A 15,000-nucleotide genomic window follows, 5' to 3' on the forward strand; every position below is an offset into this window, starting at 1 on the left:
GTTATGGGTATGCTTTTCATCGTTAAGGACAGTGGTGGCTGCATCATGTTATGGGTATGCTTGTCATCGTTAAGGACAGTGGTGGCTGCATCATGTTATGGGTATGCTTGTCATCGTTAAGGACAGTGGTGGCTGCATCATGTTATGGGTATGCTTGTCATCGTTAAGGACAGTGGTGGCTGCATCATGTTATGGGTATGCTTGTCATCGTTAAGGACAGTGGTGGCTGCATCATGTTATGGGTATGCTTGTCATCGTTAAGGACAGTGGTGGCTGCATCATGTTATGGGTATGCTTGTCATCGTTAAGGACAGTGGTGGCTGCATCATGTTATGGGTATGCTTGTCATCGTTAAGGACAGTGGTGGCTGCATCATGTTATGGGTATTGCTTGTCATCGTTAAGGACAGTGTAAGATGGCGTTGAACAGACATGGCAGCTCTGATTCTAGCTCCTAAGCAACATTGCAGTGTTATTTCCTACATTATCAGCCCAGAACGTTTTTTTGTGTTATTACATACAGCCGGAAATTACTTTCGGATATCAGAGCGGCGGTAACTCACCAGCAATACGACCAGGAATACGACTTTCCCGAATTGGATCCTTTGTTCGTACCCCCCCCCCCCCAGGGCAATTGAACTTATCCCAGAGGCTGCTCCAAGACGACGCCGCCGTCGAGGTATTCGGAGTGGACTTCTAGTCCGACTCAGGAGGCGCGCACACCATCCACCGCTTCTAAGTATATCACTCGCTAATGTTCAGTCTCTGGATAATAAAGTAGACGAGCTCAGGGCGAGGATCTCCTTCCAGAGAGACATCAGGGACTGTAACATACTCTGTTTCACGGAATCATGGCTCTCTCTGGATATACCGCCCCCCCCCCCCCCCCCCCCAATACAGCCAGCGGGGTTCTCAGTTTATAGGAATAAAGAACTCTCCGGGAAGAAGAAAGGCGGGGGTTGTATGTTTCATGATTAACTACTCGGGGTGTGATTTGTGACGACGTAAGAGAACTCAAGTCCAAATGTCGACCGTATTACCTCCCAAGAGAATTCTCTTCGGTTATAGTCCCGGCCGTGTATATTCCCCCTCAAGCCGTTACCACGACGACCCTCAAGAAGGAGCTACACTGGACTTGGTGCAAACTGGAAAACCACGTATCCTGAGGCCGCATTTTAAAGTAGCTGGGGATTTTAACAAAGCAAAGTTCTATCAACACATTGACTGTTTAGGGAAAACATTAGATCAGGCTACCTACAAGGCCCTCCTGATTTGTTTAACACTTGTTTTGGTTACTACATGATTCCATATGTGTTATTTCATAGTATTGATGTCTTCACTATTATTCTACAATGTAGAAAATAGTAAAAAATAAAGAAAAACCCTTGAATGAGTAGGTGTGTCCAAACTTTTGACCGGTAATGTATCTGGGTCTATATATCTCTGGGTCTATATATATATATCTCTGGGTCTATACATCTCTGGGTCTATACATCTCTGGGTCTATATATACATCTCTGGGTCTATACATCTCTGGGTCTATACATCTCTGGGTCTATACATCTCTGGGTCTATATATACATCTCTGGGTCTATATATACATCTCTGGGTCTATACATCTCTGGGTCTATACATCCCTGGGTCTATACATCTCTGGGTCTATACATCTCTGGGTCTATATACATCTCTGGGTCTATACATCTCTGGGTCTATACATCTCTGGGTCTATACATCTCTGGGTCTATACATCTCTGGGTCTATACATCTCTGGGTCTATATATATATCTCTGGGTCTATATATATATCTCTGGGTCTATACATCTCTGGGTCTATACATCTCTGGGTCTATACATCTCTGGGTCTATATATATCTCTCTGGGTCTATACATCTCTGGGTCTATACATCTCTGGGTCTATACATCTCTGGGTCTATACATCTCTGGGTCTATATATATATCTCTGGGTCTATACATCTCTGGGTCTATATATATATCTCTGGGTCTATACATCTCTGGGTCTATATATATATCTCTGGGTCTATACATCTCTGGGTCTATACATCTCTGGGTCTATACATCTCTGGGTCTATATATATATCTCTGGGTCTATATATATATCTCTGGGTCTATACATCTCTGGGTCTATATATATATCTCTGGGTCTATACATCTCTGGGTCTATATATATATCTCTGGGTCTATACATCTCTGGGTCTATACATCTCTGGGTCTATACAGTACCAGTCAAAGGTTTGGACACACCTTTTTGGGGCTCACTGTATATATATATATGTGTGTGTGTGTGTGTGTGTGTGTGTGTGTGTGTATATTAGCTCTCATTGAGACTGAATGAGGACAGGCTGCTGTTCCATTTACTGACCATGCTTCATGAGGAGGACTGGACTTCTAAAGGAGTGCTAACGTGTGTGTGTGTGTGTGTGTGTTCCTAACGTGTGTGTGTGTGTGTGTGTGTGTGTGTGTGTTTCTAACGTGTGTGTGTGTGTGTGTGTGTGTTTCTAACGTGTGTGTGTGTGTGTGTGTGTCAGGCTGGGCAGGACGGTGCGGTACTCTGAGGCGAGGAATGGAGGGAGGAAGAGATTCCACTGTGCCAGAGAGGAGGATGAGATGGAGGGAGGAGAGGAGAGGAGTTGGCAGGATCAGGAGCCGTCCACCAGTCACTCTCTGGAGGTACGGTGTGTGTGTGTAACGTGTGGGTGTGTTGTGTGTAACGTGTGGGTGTGTTGTGTGTAACGGGGTGTGTATGTGTGTAACGGTGTGTGTAACGGTGTGTGTATGTGTGTAACAGTGTGTGTGTGTAACGGTGTGTGTGTGTAACGGTGTGTGTGTGTAACGGTGTGTGTGTGTAACTGTGTGTGTGTAATGGTGTGTGTATGTGTGTAACGGTGTGTGTGTGTAACGGTGTGTAACGGTGTGTGTGTGTGTGTAACGGTGTGTGTGTGTGTGTAACGGTGTGTAACGGTGTGTGTGTGTGTAACGGTGTGTAACGGTGTGTGTGTGTGTAACGGTGTGTAACGGTGTGTGCGTGTGTAACGGTGTGTGCGTGTGTAACGGTGTGTGCGTGTGTAACGGTGTGTAACGGTGCGTGTGTAACGGTGTGTGCGTGTGTAACGGTGTGTGTGTGTGTGTGTGTGTGTGTGTGTGTGTGTGTAACAGTGTGTGTGTGTAACGGTGTGTGTGTGTGTGTGTAACGGTGTGTGTGTGTGTAACGGTGTGTGTGTGTGTGTGTAACGGTGTGTGTGTGTGTGTAACGGTGTGTGTGTGTAACGGTGTGTGTGTGTGTGTAACGGTGTGTGTGTGTAACGGTGTGTGTGTGTGTGTGTAACGGTGTGTGTGTGTAACAGTGTGTGTGTGTAACGGTGTGTGTGTGTGTAACGGTGTGTGTGTGTGTAACGGTGTGTGTGTGTGTAACGGTGTGTGTGTGTGTAACGGTGTGTGTGTGTGTGTAACGGTGTGTGTGTGTGTAACGGTGTGTGTGTGTGTGTGTGTGTAACGGTGTGTGTGTGTGTGTAACGGTGTGTGTGTGTGTAACGGTGTGTGTGTGTGTGTAACGGTGTGTGTGTGTGTGTGTGTAACGGTATGTGTGTGTAACGGTGTGTGTGTGTGTGTGTGTGTGTAACGGTGTGTGTGTGTAACGGTGTGTGTGTGTGTAACGGTGTGTGTGTGTGTAACAGTGTGTGTGTGTGTAACGGTGTGTGTGTGTGTAACGGTGTGTGTGTGTGTAACGGTGTGTGTGTGTGTGTGTGTGTGTGTGTGTGTAACGGTGTGTGTGTGTGTAACGGTGTGTGTGTGTAACGGTGTGTGTGTGTGTGTGTGTAACGGTGTGTGTGTGTGTAACGGTGTGTGTGTGTGTGTGTAACGGTGTGTGTGTGTGTGTGTGTGTGTAACGGTGTGTGTGTGTGTAACGGTGTGTGTGTGTGTGTGTGTGTGTGTGTGTAACGGTGTGTGTGTGTGTAACGGTGTGTGTGTGTGTGTAACGGTGTGTGTGTGTGTGTAACGGTGTGTAACGGTGTGTGTGTAACGGTGTGTGTGTGTGTAACGGTGTGTGTGTGTGTGTGTAACGGTGTGTGTGTGTAACGGTGTGTGTGTGTGTGTGTGTGTGTGTGTAACGGTGTGTGTGTGTAACGGTGTGTGTGTGTGTAACGGTGTGTGTGTGTGTGTAACGGTGTGTGTGTGTGTAACGGTGTGTGTGTGTGTAACGGTGTGTGTGTGTGTGTGTGTGTGTAACGGTGTGTGTGTGTAACGGTGTGTGTGTGTGTGTGTGTGTGTAACGGTGTGTGTGTGTGTAACGGTGTGTGTGTGTGTGTAACGGTGTGTGTGTGTGTGTAACGGTGTGTGTGTGTGTGTAACGGTGTGTGTGTGTGTGTGTGTGTGTAACGGTGTGTGTGTGTGTAACGGTGTGTGTGTGTGTGTGTGTGTGTGTGTAACGGTGTGTGTGTGTGTGTAACGGTGTGTAACGGTGTGTGTGTGTGTAACGGGGTGTGTGTGTGTGTGTGTAACGGTGTGTGTGTGTGTGTGTGTGTGTGTGTAACGGTGTGTGTGTGTGTGTGTGTAACGGTGTGTGTGTGTGTGTGTGTGTGTGTGTGTGTGTGTGTGTAACGGTGTGTGTGTGTGTGTGTGTGTGTGTAACGGTGTGTGTGTGTGTGTGTGTGTGTGTGTAACGGTGTGTGTGTGTGTGTGTGTGTGTGTGTAACGGTGTGTGTGTGTGTGTGTAACGGTGTGTGTGTGTGTGTGTGTGTAACGGTGTGTGTGTGTGTAACGGTGTGTGTGTGTGTGTGTGTGTAACGGTGTGTGTGTGTGTGTGTGTGTAACGGTGTGTGTGTGTGTGTGTAACTGTGTGTGTGTGTGTGTAACGGTGTGTGTGTGTGTGTGTGTAACGGTGTGTGTGTGTGTGTGTAACGGTGTGTGTGTGTGTAACGGGGTGTGTGTGTGTGTGTGTGTGTAACGGTGTGTGTGTGTGTGTGTGTGTGTAACGGTGTGTGTGTGTGTGTGTGTGTAACGGTGTGTGTGTGTGTGTGTGTGTGTGTGTAACGGTGTGTGTGTGTGTGTGTGTGTGTGTGTAACGGTGTGTGTGTGTGTAACGGTGTGTGTGTGTGTGTGTGTGTGTAACGGTGTGTGTGTGTGTGTGTGTGTGTGTAACGGTGTGTGTGTGTGTGTGTGTGTAACGGTGTGTGTGTGTGTGTGTGTGTGTGTGTAACGGTGTGTGTGTGTGTGTGTGTGTGTGTGTGTAACGGTGTGTGTGTGTGTGTAACGGTGTGTGTGTGTGTAACGGTGTGTGTGTGTGTGTGTGTGTGTGTGTGTGTGTGTGTGTGTGTGTGTGTGTAACGGTGTGTGTGTGTGTGTAACGGTGTGTGTGTGTGTGTGTAACGGTGTGTGTGTGTGTGTGTGTGTGTGTGTGTGTGTGTGTGTGTGTGTGTGTAACGGTGTGTGTGTGTGTGTGTGTGTGTGTGTGTAACGGTGTGTGTGTGTGTGTGTAACGGTGTGTGTGTGTGTGTGTGTGTGTGTGTGTGTGTGTGTGTGTGTGTGTGTGTGTGTGTGTGTGTGTGTGTGTGTGTGTGTGTGTGTGTGTGTGTGTGTGTGTGTGTGTGTGTGTGTGTGTGTGTGTGTGTGTGTGTGTGTGTGTGTGTGTGTGTGTGTGTGTTCCCACCAGCAGGTCTTCAAGGCTGGTGGTGTGTGTGAACAGGAGCAGCTAGCCTGTGACCTGGACAGAGCTCTCTCCCTGTCCGTACTCAGTACCACCCGCCGGACGACCTCTGACCTGGACAGAGCTCTCTCCCTGTCCGTACTCAGTACCACCCGCCGGACGCCCTCTGACCCCATGCGGAGCCGGACGGCGTCTGGAACAGGAGGGAAACAGAAGATGGGCGGAAAGGTCAGAGGTCAGAGGAAGACGTTTTCTCCTCCTCCTCGCTCCTCCTCTCAACGCTCCAGCTACGACTACAGTGAGTTACACTTTGTTAGTACGGTGTGTAAACCGTTACAGACTGACTCAGTATATATGGGTGTGTTAGTACGGTGTGTAAACCGTTACAGACTGACTCAGTATATATGGGTGTGTTAGTACGGTGTGTAAACCGTTACAGACTGACTCACTATATATGGGTGTGTTAGTACGGTGTGTAAACCGTTACAGACTGACTCAGTATATATGGGTGTGTTAGTACGGTGTGTAAACCGTTACAGACTGACTCAGTATATATGGGTGTGTTAGTACGGTGTGTAAACCGTTACAGACTGACTCCGTATATATGGGTGTGTTAGTACGGTGTGTAAACCGTTACAGACTGACTCCGTATATATGGGTGTGTTAGTACGGTGTGTAAACCGTTACAGACTGACTCAGTATATATGGGTGTGTTAGTACGGTGTGTAAACCGTTACAGACTGACTCAGTATATATGGGTGTGTTAGTACGGTGTGTAAACCGTTACAGACTGACTCAGTATATATGGGTGTGTTAGTACGGTGTGTAAACCGTTACAGACTGACTCCGTATATATGGGTGTGTTAGTACGGTGTGTAAACCGTTACAGACTGACTCCGTATATATGGGTGTGTTAGTACGGTGTGTAAACCGTTACAGACTGACTCAGTATATATGGGTGTGTTAGTACGGTGTGTAAACCGTTACAGACTGACTCAGTATATATGGGTGTGTTAGTACGGTGTGTAAACCGTTACAGACTGACTCCGTATATATGGGTGTGTTAGTACGGTGTGTAAACCGTTACAGACTGACTCTGTATATATGGGTGTGTTAGTACGGTGTGTAAACCGTTACAGACTGACTCCGTATATATGGGTGTGTTAGTACGGTGTGTAAACCGTTACAGACTGACTCCGTATATATGGGTGTGTTAGTACGGTGTGTAAACCGTTACAGACTGACTCCGTATATATGGGTGTGTTAGTACGGTGTGTAAACCGTTACAGACTGACTCAGTATATATGGGTGTGTTAGTACGGTGTGTAAACCGTTACAGACTGACTCAGTATATATGGGTGTGTTAGTACGGTGTGTAAACCGTTACAGACTGACTCAGTATATATGGGTGTGTTAGTACGGTGTGTAAACCGTTACAGACTGACTCAGTATATATGGGTGTGTTAGTACGGTGTGTAAACCGTTACAGACTGACTCAGTATATATGGGTGTGTTAGTACGGTGTGTAAACCGTTACAGACTGACTCAGTATATATGGGTGTGTTAGTACGGTGTGTAAACCGTTACAGACTGACTCAGTATATATGGGTGTGTTAGTACGGTGTGTAAACCGTTACAGACTGACTCCGTATATATGGGTGTGTTAGTGTGGTGTGTAAACCGTTACAGACTGACTCAGTATATATGGGTGTGTTAGTACGGTGTGTAAACCGTTACAGACTGACTCAGTATATATGGGTGTGTTAGTGTGGTGTGTAAACCGTTACAGACTGACTCCGTATATATGGGTGTGTTAGTACGGTGTGTAAACCGTTACAGACTGACTCCGTATATATGGGTGTGTTAGTGTGGTGTGTAAACCGTTACAGACTGACTCAGTATATATGGGTGTGTTAGTACGGTGTGTAAACCGTTACAGACTGACTCAGTATATATGGGTGTGTTAGTGTGGTGTCACTTTGTTAGTACGGTGTGTAAACCGTTACAGACTGACTCAGTATATATGGGTGTGTTAGTACGGTGTGTAAACCGTTACAGACTGACTCAGTATATATGGGTGTGTTAGTGTGGTGTCACTTTGTTAGTACGGTGTGTAAACCGTTACAGACTGACTCAGTATATATGGGTGTGTTAGTACGGTGTGTAAACCGTTACAGACTGACTCCGTATATATGGGTGTGTTAGTACGGTGTGTAAACCGTTACAGACTGACTCCGTATATATGGGTGTGTTAGTGTGGTGTGTAAACCGTTACAGACTGACTCAGTATATATGGGTGTGTTAGTGTGGTGTCACTTTGTTAGTACGGTGTGTAAACCGTTACAGACTGACTCAGTATATATGGGTGTGTTAGTGTGGTGTCACTTTGTTAGTACGGTGTGTAAACCGTTACAGACTGACTCAGTATATATGGGTGTGTTAGTACGGTGTGTAAACCGTTACAGACTGACTCAGTATATATGGGTGTGTTAGTGTGGTGTCACTTTGTTAGTACGGTGTGTAAACCGTTACAGACTGACTCAGTATATATGGGTGTGTTAGTACGGTGTGTAAACCGTTACAGACTGACTCCGTATATATGGGTGTGTTAGTACGGTGTGTAAACCGTTACAGACTGACTCCGTATATATGGGTGTGTTAGTGTGGTGTGTAAACCGTTACAGACTGACTCAGTATATATGGGTGTGTTAGTACGGTGTGTAAACCGTTACAGACTGACTCAGTATATATGGGTGTGTTAGTACGGTGTGTAAACCGTTACAGACTGACTCCGTATATATGGGTGTGTTAGTGTGGTGTGTAAACCGTTACAGACTGACTCAGTATATATGGGTGTGTTAGTACGGTGTGTAAACCGTTACAGACTGACTCAGTATATATGGGTGTGTTAGTACGGTGTGTAAACCGTTACAGACTGACTCAGTATATATGGGTGTGTTAGTGTGGTGTCACTTTGTTAGTACGGTGTGTAAACCGTTACAGACTGACTCAGTATATATGGGTGTGTTAGTACGGTGTGTAAACCGTTACAGACTGACTCCGTATATATGGGTGTGTTAGTACGGTGTGTAAACCGTTACAGACTGACTCCGTATATATGGGTGTGTTAGTGTGGTGTGTAAACCGTTACAGACTGACTCAGTATATATGGGTGTGTTAGTACGGTGTGTAAACCGTTACAGACTGACTCAGTATATATGGGTGTGTTAGTACGGTGTGTAAACCGTTACAGACTGACTCCGTATATATGGGTGTGTTAGTGTGGTGTGTAAACCGTTACAGACTGACTCAGTATATATGGGTGTGTTAGTACGGTGTGTAAACCGTTACAGACTGACTCAGTATATATGGGTGTGTTAGTACGGTGTGTAAACCGTTACAGACTGACTCAGTATATATGGGTGTGTTAGTACGGTGTGTAAACCGTTACAGACTGACTCAGTATATATGGGTGTGTTAGTACGGTGTGTAAACCGTTACAGACTGACTCAGTATATATGGGTGTGTTAGTACGGTGTGTAAACCGTTACAGACTGACTCAGTATATATGGGTGTGTTAGTACGGTGTGTAAACCGTTACAGACTGACTCAGTATATATGGGTGTGTTAGTACGGTGTGTAAACCGTTACAGACTGACTCCGTATATATGGGTGTGTTAGTACGGTGTGTAAACCGTTACAGACTGACTCAGTATATATGGGTGTGTTAGTACGGTGTGTAAACCGTTACAGACTGACTCAGTATATATGGGTGTGTTAGTACGGTGTGTAAACCGTTACAGACTGACTCAGTATATATGGGTGTGTTAGTACGGTGTGTAAACCGTTACAGACTGACTCAGTATATATGGGTGTGTTAGTACGGTGTGTAAACCGTTACAGACTGACTCAGTATATATGGGTGTGTTAGTACGGTGTGTAAACCGTTACAGACTGACTCAGTATATATGGGTGTGTTAGTACGGTGTGTAAACCGTTACAGACTGACTCAGTATATATGGGTGTGTTAGTACGGTGTGTAAACCGTTACAGACTGACTCAGTATATATGGGTGTGTTAGTACGGTGTGTAAACCGTTACAGACTGACTCAGTATATATGGGTGTGTTAGTACGGTGTGTAAACCGTTACAGACTGACTCAGTATATATGGGTGTGTTAGTACGGTGTGTAAACCGTTACAGACTGACTCAGTATATATGGGTGTGTTAGTACGGTGTGTAAACCGTTACAGACTGACTCAGTATATATGGGTGTGTTAGTACGGTGTGTAAACCGTTACAGACTGACTCAGTATATATGGGTGTGTTAGTACGGTGTGTAAACCGTTACAGACTGACTCAGTATATATGGGTGTGTTAGTACGGTGTGTAAACCGTTACAGACTGACTCAGTATATATGGGTGTGTTAGTGTGGTGTGTAAACCGTTACAGACTGACTCAGTATATATGGGTGTGTTAGTACGGTGTGTAAACCGTTACAGACTGACTCCGTATATATGGGTGTGTTAGTACGGTGTGTAAACCGTTACAGACTGACTCAGTATATATGGGTGTGTTAGTACGGTGTGTAAACCGTTACAGACTGACTCAGTATATATGGGTGTGTTAGTGTGGTGTGTAAACCGTTACAGACTGACTCAGTATATATGGGTTTGTTAGTACGGTGTGTAAACCGTTACAGACTGACTCAGTATATATGGGTGTGTTAGTACGGTGTGTAAACCGTTACAGACTGACTCAGTATATATGGGTGTGTTAGTACGGTGTGTAAACCGTTACAGACTGACTCAGTATATATGGGTGTGTTAGTACGGTGTGTAAACCGTTACAGACTGACTCCGTATATATGGGTGTGTTAGTACGGTGTGTAAACCGTTACAGACTGACTCAGTATATATGGGTGTGTTAGTACGGTGTGTAAACCGTTACAGACTGACTCAGTATATATGGGTGTGTTAGTACGGTGTGTAAACCGTTACAGACTGACTCAGTATATATGGGTGTGTTAGTACGGTGTGTAAACCGTTACAGACTGACTCAGTATATATGGGTGTGTTAGTACGGTGTGTAAACCGTTACAGACTGACTCCGTATATATGGGTGTGTTAGTACGGTGTGTAAACCGTTACAGACTGACTCAGTATATATGGGTGTGTTAGTACGGTGTGTAAACCGTTACAGACTGACTCAGTATATATGGGTGTGTTAGTACGGTGTGTAAACCGTTACAGACTGACTCAGTATATATGGGTGTGTTAGTACGGTGTGTAAACCGTTACAGACTGACTCAGTATATATGGGTGTGTTAGTACGGTGTGTAAACCGTTACAGACTGACTCAGTATATATGGGTGTGTTAGTACGGTGTGTAAACCGTTACAGACTGACTCAGTATATATGGGTGTGTTAGTACGGTGTGTAAACCGTTACAGACTGACTCAGTATATATGGGTGTGTTAGTACGGTGTGTAAACCGTTACAGACTGACTCAGTATATATGGGTGTGTTAGTACGGTGTGTAAACCGTTACAGACTGACTCAGTATATATGGGTGTGTTAGTACGGTGTGTAAACCGTTACAGACTGACTCAGTATATATGGGTGTGTTAGTGTGGTGTGTTAGTGTGGTGTGTTAGTGTGGTGTGTTAGTGTGGTGTGTGTGTGTTAGTGTGGTGTGTGTGTGTTAGCGTGGTGTCTGTGTGTTAGCGTGGTGTCTGTGTGTTAGCGTGGTGTCTGTGTGTTAGCGTGGTGTCTGTGTGTGTTAGCGTGGTGTCTGTGTGTTAGCGTGGTGTCTGTGTGTTAGCGTGGTGTCTGTGTGTGTTAGCGTGGTGTCTGTGTGTGTTAGCGTAATGTCTGTGTGTGTTAGCGTAATGTCTGTGTGTGTTAGCGTGATGTCTGTGTGTTAGCGTGATGTCTGTGTATTAGCGTGATGTCTGTGTGTGTTAGCGTGGTGTCTGTGTGTGTTAGCGTAATGTCTGTGTGTGTTAGCGTAATGTCTGTGTGTGTTAGCGTGGTGTCTGTGTGTGTTAGCGTGTGTTGGCGTAATGTCTGTGTGTGTTAGCGTAATGTCTGTGTATTAGCGTGATGTCTGTGTGTGTTAGCGTGATGTCTGTGTGTATTAGCGTGGTGTCTGTGTGTGTTAGCGTGGTGTCTGTGTGTGTTAGCGTGGTGTCTGTGTGTGTTAGCGTGATGTCTGTGTGTGTTAGCGTAATGTCTGTGTGTGTTAGCGTGATGTCTGTGTGTGTTAGCGTGATGTCTGTGTGTGTTAGCGTGATGTCTGTGTGTATTAGCGTGATGTCTGTGTGTGTTAGCGTGATGTCTGTGTGTGTTAGCGTGATGTCTGTGTGTGTTAGCGTGATGTCTGTGTGTGTTAGCGTGGTGTCTGTGTGTTAGCGTGGTGTCTGTGTATTAGCGTGGTGTCTGTGTGTGTTAGCGTAGTGTATGTGTGTGTTAGCGTGGTGTCTGTGTGTTAGCGTAGTGTGGAAGCGGCGCAGGTCCTAATCCAGGCACTTGTCCTCTCCCATCTGCACTACTGAAACTCACTGTTGGCTGGCTACCCGGTTATACCATCAAACCCCTGTAACTTATCCAGAACGCTGCAACGCGCCTGGTTTTCAACCTTCCCAAGTTCTACCATGTCACCCCGCTCCTCCGCCCACTCCACTGGCTTCCAGTCGAAGCTCACATCCACTACAAGACCATGGTGCTTACCTACGGAGCAGTAACCTGAGTCCCTACCTTCAGGCTATGCTCCAACCCTACACCCCAACCTGAGTCCCTACCTTCAGGCTATGCTCCAACCCTACACCCCAACCTGAGTCCCTACCTTCAGGCTATGCTCCAACCCTACACCCCAACCTGAGTCCCTACCTTCAGGCTATGCTCCAACCCTACACCCCAACCTGAGTCCCTACCTTCAGGCTATGCTCCAACCCTACACCCCAACCTGAGTCCCTACCTTCAGGCTATGCTCCAACCCTACACCCCAACCTGAGTCCCTACCTTCAGGCTATGCTCCAACCCTACACCCCAACCTGAGTCCCTACCTTCAGGCTATGCTCCAACCCTACACCCCAACCTGAGTCCCTACCTTCAGGCTATGCTCCAACCCCTACACTCCAACCTGAGTCCCTACCTTCAGGCTATGCTCCAACCCTACACCCCAACCTGAGTACTCCGTTCTGCCACCTCTGGTCTCTTGACCCTCCCACCCCTATGAGAGGTCAGCTCCCACTCAGCCCAGTCCAAGCTCTTCTCTGTCCTGGCACCCCAATGGTGGAACCAGCTTCTATATATATATATCATATCATATAATATATCACATCAACCTGAACCAGCTGAAGCTATACTATATATACAGCAGTATGTGGGCACCCCTTCATATTAGTGGATTCTATTTCAGCCAGATCCGTTGCTGACAGGTGTATCAAATTGAGCACACAGCCATGCAATCTCCATAGACAAACACTGGCAATAGAATTTCCTTACTGAAGAGCTTAGTGACTTTCAACGTGGCACCGTCATAGGATGCCACCTTTCCAACAAGTCAGTTCGTCAACTTTCTGCCCTGCTAGAGCTGCCCCGGACAACTGTAAGTGCTGTTATTGTGAAGTGGAAACGTCTAGGAGCAACAACGGCTCAGCCGTGAAGTGGTAGGCCACACAAGCTCACAGAACGGGACCGCCGAGTGCTGAAGTGCGTAGCAATGCTCACTGCCTCTGGAAGCAATGTCAGCACAAGAACTGTTTGTCGGGAGCTTCATGAAATGGGTTTCCATGGCCGTGCAGCCGCACACAAGCCTAAGATCACCGCGCAATGCCAAGCGTCGGCTGGAGTGGTGTAAAGCTCGCCGACATTGGACTCTGGAGCAGTGGAAACGCGTTCTCTGGAGTGATTAATCATGCTTCACCATCTTGTAGTCTGATGGACGAATCTGGGTTTGGTGGATGCCAGGAGAACGCTACCTGTCCGAATGCATAGTGCCAACTGTAAAGTTTGGTGGAGGAGGAATAATGGTCAGGGGCTGTTTTTCATGGTTCGGGCTAGGCCCCTTAATTTCAGTGAAGGGAAATCTTTAACGCTACAGTAAACAATGACATTCTAGACGATTCAGTGTTTCCACCTTTGTGGCAACAGTTTGGGGAAGGCCCTTTCCTGTTTCAGCATGACAATGCCCCCGTGCACAAAGCGAGGTCCATACAGAAATAGTTTGTCGATCGGTGTGGAAGAACTTGACTGGCCTGCACAGAGCCCTGACCTCAACCCCATCGAACACCTTTGGGATGAATTGGAACGGCGACTGCGAGCCAGGCCTAATCGCCCAACATCAGTGCCCGACCTCACTAATGCTCTCGTGGCTGAATGGAAGCAAGTCCCCCACAGCAATGTTCCAACATCTAGTGGAAAGCCTTCCCAGAAGAGTGGAGGCTGTTATAGCAGCTAAGGGGGGACCAACTCCATATTAATGCCCATGATTTTGGAATGAGATGTTGGACGAGCAGGTGTCCACATACTGTTGGTCATGTAGTGGGGGACAGTAGAGTCCATCTTCTACTTTATTGAGGAAAAGGTACTTATTGTACTATGACTGTAATATGTGGTTGTCCCACCTAGCTGTCTTAATATGAATATACTAACTACTGTAATATGTGGTTGTCCCACCTAGCTGTCTTAATGTGAATATACTAACTACTGTAATATGTGGTTGTACCACCTAGCTATCTTAATGTGAATATACTAACTACTGTAATATGTGGTTGTCCCACCTAGCTGTCTTAATGTGAATATACTAACTACTGTAATATGTGGTTGTCCCACCTAGCTGTCTTAATATGAATATACTAACTACTGTAATATGTGGTTGTCCCACCTAGCTATATTAATATGAATATACTAACTACTGTAATATGTGGTTGTCCCACCTAGCTGTCTTAATGTGAATATACTAACTACTGTAATATGTGGTTGTCCCACCTAGCTATCTTAATGTGAATATACTAACTACTGTAATATGTGGTTGTCCCACCTAGCTGTCTTAATGTGAATATACTAACTACTGTAATATGTGGTTGTCCCACCTAGCTGTCTTAATATGAATATACTAACTACTGTAATATGTGGTTGTACCACCTAGCTGTCTTAATATGAATATACTAACTACTGTAATATGTGGTTGTCCCACCTAGCTGTCTTAATGTGAATATACTAACTACTGTAATATGTGGTTGTCCCACCTAGCTATCTTAATGTGAATATACTAACTACTGTAATATGTGGTTGTCCCACCTAGCTATCTTAATATGAATATACTAACTACTGT

General features: G+C 45.9%; 1 protein-coding gene across 1 annotated transcript in view; it reads left to right on the top strand.

Moving 5' to 3' along the window:
* Nucleotides 1-2,508: 2,508 nt before the first annotated feature.
* The window catches only part of LOC311125595 (trinucleotide repeat-containing gene 18 protein-like), a gene marked incomplete at its 3' end in the record, with an annotated part of 56,094 nt that continues 43,602 nt past the window's right edge, over nt 2,509-15,000 (top strand). The window contains exons 1-2 of the mRNA XM_084199620.1: nt 2,509-2,686; nt 5,670-5,958. Coding sequence (XP_084055746.1) covers nt 2,624-2,686; nt 5,670-5,958 — 352 coding nt within the window. The remainder of the gene's footprint in view (nt 2,687-5,669; nt 5,959-15,000) is intronic.

Source organism: Coregonus lavaretus, assembly GCF_964263955.1.
Source record: "Coregonus lavaretus genome assembly, contig: HAP1_SCAFFOLD_3648, whole genome shotgun sequence".
NCBI classification, from domain to species: domain Eukaryota; kingdom Metazoa; phylum Chordata; class Actinopteri; order Salmoniformes; family Salmonidae; genus Coregonus; species Coregonus lavaretus.